The sequence below is a fragment of the Coffea arabica genome, chromosome 6c (assembly GCF_036785885.1).
Source record: "Coffea arabica cultivar ET-39 chromosome 6c, Coffea Arabica ET-39 HiFi, whole genome shotgun sequence".
In the NCBI taxonomy this organism is placed as follows: Eukaryota; Viridiplantae; Streptophyta; class Magnoliopsida; order Gentianales; family Rubiaceae; genus Coffea; species Coffea arabica.
Window position 1 is genome coordinate 11557815 of NC_092320.1, and position 14604 is coordinate 11572418.

Sequence of the window (14604 nt, forward strand, 5' to 3'; positions counted from 1 at the left end):
TAAGGAAAGTAACATTCATTAGATAATTACCTAACACAGTCATTATTTACACGTGATCAATGCTTAGGGTGCCCGGTCCCTTTGCTCTTCCCCTTACCCTTACCAACATTTACCCTTACCCTTACACGTGATCTAAGAAATTAGCCGGTAATCGGCGAGCCCGGGTGAATAATTTTGTGAAGGACAGCGGACAGCTATTTTATTATTCCGACAGAGACGCTTGGGTCCACGATGTAAAAGTTAATTAGTGATAAGTGCTTAGGTGCCCTTAAGCATCCTACAAAGTTGCACGAATTTAAAACTTGTGTATGCCCAAAGGAGGACAAGAGACAAAGTTCATACTATGATATAACAACCTAATCCAATGACAAATAATTCTGTACCTTTCCGAGGCAATGCCAAAACTTTCCTGCTTTTAAGTTGCATTAAGAATATGAGAACATTAATCAAATAAACGACTAGTTGCACTAGTTGATAACTAAATCAGCACTACTTTAGTGGGGATTAGATGGTAGGATTAGGCATTGACAGCCAGGTCTATTCTCATTAAAAAGGTGCAATTTGCAAGAATGCGGAATAGTATTTAAGTTTAACGGCTAGAGAGTAGAGACCTGACATCGGCACCACAATAGCCGTAACTTTTTTGCGTCTGAATTTGAAAACAAAAAAGTTGATTCACTTTTTTTGGTAAACCAATATGGCGTCGAGGCATTTGACGTAGTTGATAATCGTCTCCAAACAAATGCCGAGCCGGTCAATTCCTGTCAGACCGGGGACGTGCCCAGTCAGCACGTCCCCGGACTGACAAATGCCGAGAAGGGCCAGTTTTAGTCAGTCAGGGACGTGCCCAGTCAGCACGTCCCTGTCTGACATTTCTGTACAACCCTGAATTTTTTGCAGAGAACAATTTTTAGTTACGGGACCGTGCTGACTCAGCACGGCCGCTATACAATTAGAAGTAGACCATGTCAGAGCTGCATTTGACGGTTGTTTTTTTAAAATTCAAATAATCTGAGAAATTAGCCCTCAAAAGGGGGGACGAGGCGGTGATAAAAAGAAGTGAAATGATGAGTTGAAAATAAAATGTTCTCCAATGAGGAAAAATTAGGACTGTGGGAGAAAGAAAATAAAAAAAAGTAAAACCCATGACAAGTGACAGAAAACAGGGAAGGGAAGGGAAGGGAAAAGAAAAGAAGAAGGAAAAGGACACGTCGAAAACTCAAAGCCGCTTATCTGCTGGTGGGAGCCGTGTGGTTGTGGTGGCCGTCCCTTTCATTAATCATATGATTTTCATGACTTGTCCGTCTGTCTTACTGGTGACTCAGCCCCGCCTAATATCCATCCTTGTTTTTAAACCGAAGAAAAAAATGGATAAATTATATTAAAAAAAAGTTTCTACCTTTTTAAAAAAAAAAAAAAAATTACTTGTATATATGGCTGGTGAATTTTCTTGATAATATTTCCAAAACTGCAGCAATTTTCAACTCCAACTTGCTCCCGCATACAGACATGAATAAGACCATTTTCTTCATTTGAGAGCATGATTTCGCAGTAATAAGTTAATCCCTTCAACGCTTCTGAGCCACTACTTTAATCTTCTTCAGTTCCCCCGATATTTCTTGAATTTTAGAGTTGCTTGGGCTTGGAAGTCTCCAGTAAGAAGGAGTCAAAACAGTTGAAGGTTGCGCTGCTGAGCGGACTTAGTCACTTTTGAGAAATTGTTTGAATTCGGTAATAATTGTAATTTCAACTTGTCTATGCGTTGGGTTTCCTTCTTGTTTTGTTTTGTTTTGTTGAGAAGTGAATAGTGGGATGTTAAGAATTTACCAGAATTATTGGAAGAATTTCCAATTGACGTGTTTGATTTTTTTTTTTTTTTAATCAAATGGCTGTAGTATTACTACTGGCAACCGTTTATACTTTGAATTTGCTCGAATTAATATATCACTTGAATCTTTGATAGGGAATGGGGAAAGTTGAGGTCTTGACTATCTCTGCCTGTAGATGGTTATTGTTTTGGCTTAAGGCTTAGGTTTTGAAGTTGGGGGCCTCAGAAACATATATGTTAATTCAATTTAATTGGATGTTCCCTTTTCATTTACTATATGTGCAAATTTAGGAAGCGACTGGAATTAATGGTTCTAACTTTTAAATTGTTCTTCTCTGACTAGAAATGGAATAAAGATTTCAGCTTTGAGTTTTTTCTTTCCTTTCTTTCTTTTGAGTTCTGTATCATCCTGGATTTACATGTGTTAAATTTGTATTCTTTGTGATTTCTTTGTAGGATATACGGGAATGGTTATCAACGGGTGCTAGTATAGGGGGTGGCAGATGGTATTTGTATCAAGATGACTGTAACTGACTGGAATATACATTCATGGGATCTCCTGATAATAATAAATTGTCTGAGATAGTTGATAGAGTGAGGTCATGGATACCGCGCAGGATGGAGCCCACAAATGTTTCGAGAGACTTCTGGATGCCAGACCAAAGCTGCAGGGTGTGCTATGAGTGTGACTCTCAATTTACTGTTTTTAATCGCAGGCATCATTGTCGTCTTTGTGGTCGTGTGTTTTGTGCTAAGTGCGCTGCAAACTCTATTCCTGCCCCCTCTGATGAGTCAAGGACAGGTTGGGAAGACAGGGAGAAGATTAGGGTCTGTAACTATTGCTTTAAGCATTGGGAGCAGGGGATGACCACGGCTGATAACGGGATGACAACATCCAGCCCAGTCCTTAGTCCATCTCCTTCGTCAACAAGTTTAATTAGTTCATATTCGAGCTGCACCTGTAACAGCGGCTGCAGTATTGGTTCAACTCCATATTCAATGGGCCCTTTCCAGCATGTTACATACAGTTCTGATCAGAGCCCGCATCAAGCTAATCAAATGGATGAAGTTAATGCAAGACATTATGGACCATCATGTCCAGGAAAATCAGACTCGAACAATATAAGTGATCATCTTAGTGATGAGTTTGGCTCGTGTAACAGGTACATATAGAACTTTCAATATGTCTTAACGAGCAAAGGTAACCAAATCAAATTGATACAATTCATTTGAAAAAACTGTGTCAAAGATGAACTGCTGTTAGGTTTGTGGTTAGAAGTAATATTTGGTTAACATGGGAGCAAGCAAACACTTCCATAGCAAGTAAAGCTCAAGTACTCCAGGGCCATTTTTACATGAAATGGCGGAAAAGAATTTGCATCCGCAGAATGAAATGAATGTGAAGTTCTCTTTCAAAAATTATTATTGTTAAATTCCAGAAACAAAATCTTTGAAAGTTCTTCTTATCTATAAGAATAAGAATGTGCTAGCACAGATAACAAACATTTTTTATGTCTTAAATTAGTCCTAAATATATGCAAACAGCTTTCTGTTTGTTTATGAATCTGAACTATGAAATATCTATTGTGATTCGTCTGATTCATTTTATTCTCTCTTCTTTTTGTTGTACCTAGTGCCAGGAATGGTGGTGAGGATTATGATTACAGTGTATATAGGCTGCATTCACAACCTAGTCACCTCTCTTCTGGTGAAGTCTATTACAGTTCTGGCAGCTGTGGTGATATCAATAATGATTATGGAGTGGACGATGTGCAGCCTAATAGGGAAAAAAATGAAGCAAGTATGAGCTCCACCATGATGCCTGAGAATACAGAAACACATATCTCACAAATTAAAGAAAAGCTTGACAAAGAAGCAGAGGGGTTGAATAATGGTTGTATTGATCAAGTTCCTTCTCCATCCAACATCAATGGTACAGCTCCTGAACCACTGGACTTTGAGAATAATAGCCTACTCTGGCTACCTCCAGAGCCAGAAGACAAGGAGGATGAACAAGATGCTCTTTCATTTGATGATGATGAAGATGCTAGAGATGATGCTGCAGGAGAGTGGGGTTACTTGCGGTCTTCAGGGAGCTTTGGCAGTGGGGAGCATCGTAATCGCGAGAGATCAATTGAGGAGCATAAGAAGGCGATGAAATATGTGCTTGATGGGCATTTTAGAGGTTTGATAGCTCAGCTTCTTCAAATTGAGAACCTGCCTGTCAATGTGGAAGATAGCAAAGAAAGTTGGTTGGACATAATTACCTCTTTATCCTGGGAAGCTGCCACACTTTTGAAGCCTGATACAAGCACGAGTGGGTGCATGGATCCTGGTGGATATGTGAAAGTAAAGTGTATAGCTTGTGGACATCGTCGTGAGAGGTATGATTTTGCTGAGAATCTTTAGACATTTCACCCAACATAAGTGGGAAAGCTAGTTTTATGTTGCCGATATATGCCATCTTCATGCACTCATAAGATAATCAAGGTAGGCTGTCTTACAATGTTTACTTAGTCTAAATTTTCTGCACAGAGAAATTATATTATATAACTGAACCCACAAAGAATTTGATGACTACTCAACTTTTTGCTTCCTTTTGGGATCAACCTTGGCAAAATAATTGAACTTGTATTCATACGTCTGCTACTCTGATATCATACATAGGTTTTAACCAATCATCAACCAACAACTTGAACTTTAGGAAGGTATTAGTTATTGAACTTGGAAATCTACAGAGGGAATTGCTATTTTCAGATCGAGTGAATGACACAAAAAGCCACTAAACTATTAAAGTTGCATGGTTTGGTCACTAAACCTTTTTTTAGCAGAGAAGGTTGCTCAACTCTTTACGTGTAATTTTTGATCATTTCATGAATTCGTGCATTATGGATGACAAAAGTCACTCATGTGACATACACGTGCATTTTTAAGGGTAAAAATGACATAAATGAGTAGGATTTCAGGGATATAATTGTCAAAAAAAATCCTAAAGACAAAACTAAATGAAACATAAAATGGTCCCCCCACCCCTTCTCCATTGCCCCTTCCGCCCTTCTCGCAGTCTCCCTCCTCTCCTTTCCGTCAACTCCTTGACCCCCTCCCTCTACCCTGTCTAACCCCAACTCCTCCCTGTATTCCTTCAAACCCCCACTCCCTCCCCTTTGCTATCAGCCCCCACCACTTTCTCCTCCCACCACATCTTTGTCCAGATCTCATAATAAGCTACTTGTGGAACAACCTGTGAAAAGTACATGTTATACGTATTCCTAATGGCTAGGATTCAATACGTTGCTTCTAAAGTGCTAGCTGGTATCATCATCACAGATCCAAAATAAATCATGAGAGATTGGCATATGGCTTGAATGGGCTGGGGAAGAGGAGGTCACCAATGGACTGGGGAGAAAGAGACAAGGGTGGGGAAGGGGTTGCCAGGGCTGGGGTGGTGGGGGTGGGAATGGGGGAAGAGAAGGGACAGGGAAGAGTGAAGGAGGATGCTGACAGGGAGTGGGGAAGGATGGGGATGGGGGAGAGGGGAGGAGACATGGTGGCAAAGAATGGGACGCGGTGCTAAAATTAGGTATGGATTAGGGACTTATGTGTAATATGCTTAAAGTTCATAGTTCTCTGATATTAATATTTTGACCGCCAATTGTCACCAAAATTTTTTCAGACATTTACCTTAAAATGTGTGTGTATATGTCACACAAGTTGCCGTCATCCTCAACACATGAATTTAACAGAATGACCAAAAATTACACTTTAAAGAGTTCAGTGACCTTTTTGGGTAAAAAAAAAAAAGTTCAATGACTGGACTGTGCAACTTGAAATAGTTTAATAACCTTTTGTGCCATTTTATCTTTCAGATTTATGTCCCTCATGTTTTAGGGCAAGCATTTTTTTTATCTCAAAATTTCTTCTTTATAGCGAAATTGGAAGCAAAAAAATGTATGACCAAGTTTTATTTTGTCTTCATGTTTTGAAGAAATTGCTTGTTGAAATGTCTTTAACTCATTTGAGTTGAAAATAAGAACAAATTTTGAAAATATACTTTCTTATAAGTCCAATTTGGTGTGGTAGGATTGTTTTGAAGTTTGCTGATATGATGCTAATATGAGGCATGTGCTTGCACTCCAGGTTAAAATTGTTTATTAGATTAGAATGGTTTTGAATTTGAATTAAAATCAGATAGATTTGTTATTTTTTACTATTGGTTGTTTTACCTCCTTGAATTGAGTAGTAGAATTTTAAAAACTTATATAACTATTCTTATATTATAGAGTGATTATCTACTTGATAATCTTAACAAATGATTGAGAAAAAAATGATCACTCTTTTACAAAATTTTCTAAAACACTGGGATGAGATATGGCAACTCGTTTGGAAATATTTTATGCATAATTTTTTCCTTCGTATTCATTACCTTTTGATTTGAAGACATAGTTTGAACTTGAATTTTAAACGTTGCTTCCACTGTACTCAATCTTTGGGAAACATGCATATAGCTACATCATATATCTTAGCAGCAACTTTGGTGTAGTGCATTATCTTCTCATGCTGTAGGGCACATTTTTTTTTTGGTTTTACTTCATTTGTATACTCTTAATTCTTTCTTAGGATTTTTTTTCTTTATGCTCATTGTGAAAATTGGCGAAGTGTTTGCGGCTTTGGTTGACATGTTTTGAATGCCTGAAGATTGCTGACATGCAACCACATATCCGAAAATTATAACTGGTTATGTTGATGGAGGGAGTTTCCTTATTCAATTGTAAGGATTTAACAAGCTGCTGATTTAGCTATTCACTCTAAAGTGGTAGAGGGAAATCTGTTATCTCTCAGGGCATGTAGTTGCATGTTGTCTATCAAAATGTTTGTATGTATTCTGTTCATATTTATGCTTATAAGATTGTTTAATTTTTTCAGTATGGTGGTTAAAGGGGTTGTCTGTAAGAAAAATGTGGCCCATCGGCGGATGACGTCAAAAGTTGATAAACCCCGATTGTTGATCCTTGGAGGGGCCCTTGAGTATCAGCGGGTGGCTAATCACTTGTCAAGTTTTGATACTTTGTTGCAGCAGGTTTTGGATCCACTTTTATCTTTTCTGTTTTTATTATGGTTTTAAAATTGCTTCCCTAAATATCAATGCAGTGCTGAAGTAATTCTTTGATTTCTTTATCATTGGGTTTTAATTCCTGTTTTAGGAAATGGACCACTTGAAGATGGCTGTTGCAAAGATTGATGCCCATCACCCAAATGTCCTTCTAGTAGAAAAATCAGTTTCCCGATTTGCACAGGAATATCTTCTTGCAAAAGACATATCTCTTGTTCTCAATATTAAGAGGTCACTTCTGGAGCGTATAGCCCGCTGCACTGGAGCACAAATAGTGCCTTCAGTTGACCATCTTGCAACACAGAAGCTGGGATATTGTGACTCATTTCATGTGGAGAAGTTTCTTGAAGTGCATGGCAGCGCAGGGCAAGGCGGGAAGAAATTGACAAAGACATTAATGTTTTTTGAGGGCTGCCCAAAGCCATTGGGTTTTACTGTAAGTCTGGCATTGCATTCATTTCATTACAGTACTATCTTTGTGCAATTGTATCTTAAACTTGATTTGTAGAACTTGAAATATTTGTATGCTTAGTTGTTTTATTTATTAGTTTGTTGCATACATTATCTAAGATAGAGCAATTGATTCTTGTGGTGTGCTTTTAGTTGAGGGGGAAAATTGTAGGTGGGGCGAGAAAGGGGCTCTTTAATAGAATAGCAGGATCACGGTCCTAGTTATTCATACAAATAAGGTTAATTGCTTGGAGTCAACCTAAAATTGTTATGTTCTTAATAACTTCATTTTCTGAGTGCTTTACTGAAGGGTTAAATATGTTAATGTCTTTAACCCAAAAATTGGTTTAATATCAAGGCCAAGTGGTAGATCTTTGAAAATAACTTGGTTATCTGAGTGCTTTACTGAGGGTTTAAATGGTCTTTTGCCTAATTTTTTTTTCACATAAATTTACTTCTCTTTGACTCCAAAATTCTGAACTAGGACATTGACCACTTAAATTTCCCAGAAGGGGGTAGAGAGAAACTAATGCATATAACATGTGCATGGGCAATAAGATTTTTACTATTCTTGCCCTTAATTTTGGTAAAGAATATTAATTAATTGTATAGAATGTTTAAATTTTGTTTGCTCTTTATATATCTTTTGGAGTAGTAGACCCTGTTGGGAAAAATTTTTAGGTGTCCACATAATAGACAAACTTGGACATTCTGTTGTGCATCAGATACCCACTTATTTTTTTTTCTCTCTCCCTCCTGTTGCTGATTACTTTTGGCTTGTTGAAAGTTCATAACATAATTGATTTGAAATTTTGCATTCCTTTGATTCAGGTTCTATTGAAGGGTGCCAATGGGGATGAATTGAAGAAAGTGAAGCATGTAATGCAGTATGGAGTTTTTGCCGCTTATCACTTGGCTCTTGAGACGTCCTTTCTTGCTGATGAAGGTGCTTCTCTTCCAGAATTCCCTCTGAAGTCTCCAGTAAAAGTTGCTTTACCTGATAAACCATCAGGTATTGACAGATCGATTTCCACTATACGGGAATTTACTGTGGCTCATGATAATTTTGACTCCAAGCAGCCATATCAATCTAGCTGCAACATTTTTTCACATAACACATCATCTAATGGTTGTCTACTACCCGAGGAAAAGTCTAGTTTGTCTGAAGGTTCTAACTCAATACAGAGTGCTCAGAACCTTGTGAATTCTGTCAGTTCTTCTCATTGTTTAAGAGATACAGTTTCAGATTGTCACCGAGAAGAGTTCTGTGGTTATCCTGCTTCAAATGAGAGGGAGAAGGTTCAGCTGTCTCTGGAGGCGTCCTCTGTGTGCAAACCATCAGAAATCTGCATTAGGAAAGTGCAAGAGGATAGTTTGAATTCTAGCTGTTCTTGTAACTCTGAAGCAGTGGATAAAGGACATTGCTATTTACATTCTGTTGAACATTGTTTACCTTCAAATTCAAGCATTTTTGACCACCTTAATGAGGTTGCATTTCTCAAAGGGGAGTTTTCTTCTTCAGCTTCTGACAATCAGAGCATTTTGGTATCACTCATGACACGCTGTGTTTGGAAAAGGTCTGTATGTGAACGTGCTCATCTTTTTCGTATAAAGTATTATGGAACCTTTGATAAGCCCTTGGGCCGGTTTCTACGCGACAATTTGTTTGATCAGGTGTGCTTCCATCTCTCTTACTGCATTTATATGTTGGTTATTTACTCCACCATTGGAAATTATAATAGCTCATGTTTTCTGCTTAGAACTATCGATGTCACTCATGTCAAATGCCATCTGAAGCGCATATGCATTGCTATAGCCATCAGCAAGGCAGTCTTACAATTTCCGTGAGGAAACTGCCGGAATTTTTCTTGCCAGGGGAGCAAGCAGGGAAAATCTGGATGTGGCACAGGTGTCTGAGATGTCCTCGAATCAATGGATTCCCACCTGCCACCAAGAGGATTGTAATGTCTGATGCTGCCTGGGGCTTATCTTTTGGAAAATTTTTGGAACTCAGCTTTTCCAACCATGCTGCTGCAAGCAGGGTTGCAAGCTGCGGTCATTCCCTCCATAGAGACTGTCTCCGCTTCTATGGGTATATACCTCAGTTTCTTTTCTTTGTGTAGGCATTTTGAAGATGCTATAGTACATTACATTTTCATTACTATCAATTGCTGGTAAATTAACAGTTAAAATGAAAATCAAATTTATTACCTAAGCAAAGTAATATCGATGATGAAAAATGTCAGAAATATTTGAAGAAATTTGACCGAGAATCTTTCATCTAATCAAGTTTCTGTTGCCATATATTGAATTTCCAATTCAAGCAAATCAGCTTAATTGCTGTTTTGGACATCCTGAATATTGTAACACTTTATCAACTGCTCTGATACTTCATATCATGTTGATTTCTTCATTGTTTTCACTTTTCATCAATTCTTTTGGCAGTTGCTTGTGGGGAATCAGCTAACAATGTTTGAAATAATCATCTGTAACAGAATCCTTTTGTAGCTGGAGTATAGCTCAGGAAAGGATAATTTGGTGCAGGAACTTAAGTTTCTTGAGACACTGATAGTTTCGCATTTCTATTATGTTAACTTTTTTGGGTCAATTTTTCCTGTGTCCTTTTTTTTTTAATATTTGTTTCACTGACTAATTTTGTTTTGGTATTTCATCCATAACGATGATTGTATTACTTTGGTTTGTTATATAAATGTTTCCTTATCAGTCCTTGTTTTTCCAAACCTAAATCGAGTACCTGGTTCTTAGTTCTTTTCAGTGTAGCATTGCCTCATATTCGTATAAACTTTTCTGCTGCATTTGCAGTTTTGGGAGGATGGCTGCTTGTTTCCAATATGCACCCATCAATGTCCACTCTGTGTATCTCCCACCACCAAAGCTTGAATTCAACTATGATTTTCAGGAATGGATTCAGAAAGAAGCTGATGAGGTTCGAATGTCTTGGAATCTGTATTATTTGGTCTGACAGCTACTACAATATACACTTACAGTGTCATCCTCATTTTGTAATTCATAGGTCTGCAGCAGAGCAGAACTTTTGTTTGCTGAGGTGGTCAAATCTCTTCATCAGATAACAGAAAATATCCGACTCAATAACAGCAATAAAGCTCCACGAGTTATGGAGCGAAAATCTGAACTGGAAGGAGTGTTACAGAAGGAGAAAAAGGAATTTGAGGTCACTTGTTTGTATGCTTTATGCTGAGTACATAGTATTTAATGGTTTTACAAGTTCAGAGTTTTCCTGTATGTGTTGGTCCTGTCATCAGTAACCTACTGTAATCTGCATATTAAAAATTGTTGACACTAAATGCGGATTGTAAAGTTTTGTTTGCACATTTTGGTTCCTACGGAAGAAGAGATAATTTATTGTTTCTGATCTTTTTACGTTTGATCTTGTTGCTGAGTTTTGTTAAATACAGTAGATATTTGTATTCATATGTGATCAGATGGTGATACATTTTGTGTTCAGAAGAAATATTTTTTTGTTTTTGGGGTAGAAGTAGAATGTTAGAAGTGCTTTTGTTATCCATATTACCAATGAAATTTTCTTTGTTTCTTGTGTTTGTTGGAGGTACTCGCACTGTATTGTCTTCTGATTGAGATTTGTTGTATTTGTCTAGGAATTGCTAGATGAAGTGCTTTATAGGAAAGTTAAAGCTGGTCAACCTGCAGTTGATATTCTTGCGGTAAATAGATTAAGGAAGCAGTTGATCATTCATTCTTACATTTGGGACCAGCGGTTAATACAAATGAATAATCTCAATGATAACAATCTCCGTGGAGGGAGCAGGTCAACGCCTAAAATGAAGGGCAAAACTGTTAGTTCTGGTTCAAATACATCTGAGCTGGCAGTGACTTCCAAGCCGAGTAAAGGCTTCAGTAGCTGTGATTCTTTTCTTTTGAATTTGAAGCCTGATGTAACATTTATTCAAGGTGGATATGGCAACTTTTACTCACCTGATGGGGATCACAATAGAAATGACATGGATGAAGGCTCATACTGTCAGAAGGATAATGAGATTAATCAGCCTTCTGGAACAAATAGCAATGATGAATTTGGCCCAGAGTCTCTTAAAACCGTCAGACGGGTCCACTCTGATGGGCAGATCCCCATTGTGGAAAATTTATCTGATACACTTGATGCTGCATGGACAGGTGATAGCCACTCACTAGGTACAACTTCTAAGGGTAATGGTTCCTCAATTTCTGATTTTTGTCTTACAGATGCTTCAAGTCTCAATGGCACCAAGGCTAACCAAGATATTGAAATAAGTGGAACTGTACAAGGTGGGGTTGAATATCAAGATTCCTTTTGCTCTCTGTCATCTACAAAGGGGCCTGAAAACAGGGAAAACTCCAGAAGTTGGATCACCTTGCCCTTTTTGAATTTGTATAATTCATTCTTAAAGAGTTCTACGGCAAATGAAGACAAGCTTGATAAGATTAGCACTTATAATCCTGCTTATATCTCTTCATTTCGCGATCTGCTGCATCAAGGTGGTGCCAGGGTTCTGCTACCCGTAGGCATTAACGACACTGTTTTACCTGTTTATGATGATGAGCCTACTAGCATTATAGCATATGTTCTTGTCTCACCAGATTACCATAATCAAATGTTGACTGAACCCACAAAGGATGGGCTGGATTCTCCTTCTTCATTCCCATTCTTGGAGTCAGCAAATTTACTTTTGCTTCCTTCACTTGATGAGGCAGCTTCAGGATCCCTTAGAAGTCTTGGGTCAACTGATGAAAGTGTTTTGTCAGTGTCTGGATCTCGAGGCTCGTCAACTTTGGATCCAGTTGTTTATACTAATGCATTGCATGCCAGAGTATCTTTCTCAGATGATGGCCCTCTCGGGAAGGTTAAGTACTCAGTTACTTGTTACTATGCCAAGCAATTTGAAGCTTTAAGGCGAAGTTGCTGCCCCTCTGAATTAGATTTCATACGATCTCTCAGTCGTTGTAGGAAGTGGGGTGCACAAGGTGGCAAAAGTAATGTCTTTTTTGCAAAGACTTTGGATGACCGTTTTATTATTAAGCAGGTTACAAAAACAGAACTGGAATCATTTATTACTTTCGGACGAGCTTATTTCAAGTACTTGTCCGAATCTCTTAGTACTGGAAGCCCAACTTGCCTGGCAAAGATCTTGGGTATCTATCAGGTATTGTCATTATAATCAATCTTCAATGATCCATCCTTTGCACTATTTTTGGCAGTAAGCTTAAGCTAGCTAGTAATATATGCTTCTCATTTTTGGCAACACGACTTTGTAAGAAAACATAGAAGCATCTAAAGTTTTAGGTGTCCTTCTGTTTTGAAAAGATTTATACATCAAATCCCGCTAGATACTTGCAGTTATCTTCTTTAGGGTGACATATTTGCTGCATCCTATGTCAAATTCTTTTGTCCTATTATATCAAATTAAGTTACTTTTTTACTATATGAAAGCAGCGAGTTATATTTTACTACTACTGTCTTCTAGATGTATTTCAGATCATCCATATGGCATTCTTGTTCAACAAACCTCAGAATACTGCCTTGCTTAATATTTTTTTCTATTGGTTGTTTTGAAGGTCACCTCAAAGCATCTGAAAGGGGGAAAGGAATCAAAGATGGATGTTTTGGTAATGGAGAATCTTCTCTTTGGGCGTAATATTGTGAGACTATACGACCTGAAAGGTTCTTCTCGATCACGATATAATCCAGATTCAAGTGGAAGCAATAAGGTTCTTCTTGATCAAAACCTGATAGAAGCAATGCCAACTTCTCCAATATTTGTAGGACCCAAAGCAAAGAGGTTGCTGGAGAGAGCCGTATGGAACGATACTGCATTTCTTGCTGTAAGTTGTTAGTTCCCTATCATAATCTGTGTGTGGAACATGAATGGCCTTCTGTTTGATGGCAGCTGACTGCCATTTAGTGTTCTTCTTGAATAATTCTCTGTTTTTTTTTTTTGGGTAAATGACCTCCTCCTTCAAGACCTCTCACTTACAATCCCTCCACCTTACCACCCAACCTCTTGTTTATTATGATATTGGAAGTGAAAAACCAGCATAGCTGATTTTTTTCCGTTTATAAACTGAAATGTTACAAAATCAAAGAGGCTTCGGCTAACATCTCTTATATGTTCTGTTGTCTGTTGCCCTCTCTTTCAACACTGCTTTTCGATGTGCTTTTCATACGAGGAATCCTCTCTTAAAACTATGAATCTAGCAAGGAAAGACCTGTATCATTTGATCAAAAATTAGCGTTTGATATGTTAATGTACTTGTGGACATACATTTCAGAAGTTGTATACATATAGGTATGTGATTTCAATGATGGTTAAGATTCCTTTTGATATTATTAGAGTAAATGTAATCTGCATTGTGTTTTCCCAAGTCTTTAGACTGTAAGTTCTCTAGGAAATGAAACTTACTGCCAAAATGTCAGTTCTGCTTCACCAGTAAAAGCTTCTCATTGTTTTTGATGTTTGGTTCTGCAGTCAATAGATGTAATGGACTATTCACTGCTGGTTGGCATGGACGAGGAGAAGCATGAGTTGGTAGTTGGGATTATTGATTTTATGAGGCAGTATACGTGGGACAAGCACCTTGAGACCTGGGTAAAGGCAGCTGGCATCCTTGGAGGGCCCAAGAATGCAACTCCAACTGTAATATCTCCAGGTGAATACAAGAAAAGATTCAGGAAAGCCATGTCTGCTTATTTTCTAATGGTACCAGATCAGTGGTCTTTGTCAACAATTACTGCCAGTAGATCCGAATCTGAACTATGTGAAGAAAGTTTGCAAGGTGGTGTGCTTCTGAGTTGATTTCATTGTGTAGGATTCCAAGGTGCAAGGTAGATGTAGGATTTTCCTTATTTCCTGTATATTCTCTTCCTTCATTTATTCCCCCAACCTTCTACCCAAGTTAGTTGATAGCATCGCCATGAAATTGGTATATTCTTTATTTTTTATACAAAACAGTGATAAAAGGATATTTTCTAACTTGGGGGACTTTCTCAGAAGTTTTTCCTGAGATCATCTTCCTCAAGTATCATGAAAGTCATTATGTACAGTTGTCTGTTAATAAAATTTGTTCTTTCTTTTCAAAGTTGTTCTATTCGCTGTCAATTGCTTTTCTACCTTCCCACTAACAGAGCCCCCCCCACAACCCCCGGGCCAACCACACCCACAAAACCCCCATCACTGTGTAT

The 14604-nt window shown here is 38.0% G+C and overlaps 1 protein-coding gene across 4 annotated transcripts; it reads left to right on the forward strand.

Moving 5' to 3' along the window:
• Window positions 1-1106: 1106 nt before the first annotated feature.
• On the forward strand, window positions 1107-14501 carry LOC140008468 (1-phosphatidylinositol-3-phosphate 5-kinase FAB1B-like). 4 transcript variants are annotated; one of them, XM_072052898.1, is made up of 14 exons: window positions 1406-1731; window positions 2285-2991; window positions 3463-4212; window positions 6752-6905; window positions 7030-7374; window positions 8220-8400; window positions 8629-9062; window positions 9149-9480; window positions 10212-10335; window positions 10423-10581; window positions 11027-11561; window positions 11631-12568; window positions 12981-13247; window positions 13892-14501. In XM_072052898.1, the coding sequence occupies exons 2-14, from the start codon at window positions 2378-2380 to the stop codon at window positions 14216-14218; spliced, it is 5160 nt and encodes a 1719-aa protein (XP_071908999.1). In that variant the 5' UTR covers window positions 1406-1731; window positions 2285-2377; the 3' UTR covers window positions 14219-14501. The 4 variants fall into 4 exon arrangements, with proteins under 4 accessions (XP_071908997.1, XP_071908999.1, XP_071908998.1 ...); XM_072052896.1 differs by having other exon boundaries at window positions 1107-1731; window positions 8220-9062; XM_072052897.1 differs by having other exon boundaries at window positions 1591-1731; window positions 11027-12568.
• Window positions 14502-14604: the final 103 nt, after the last annotated feature.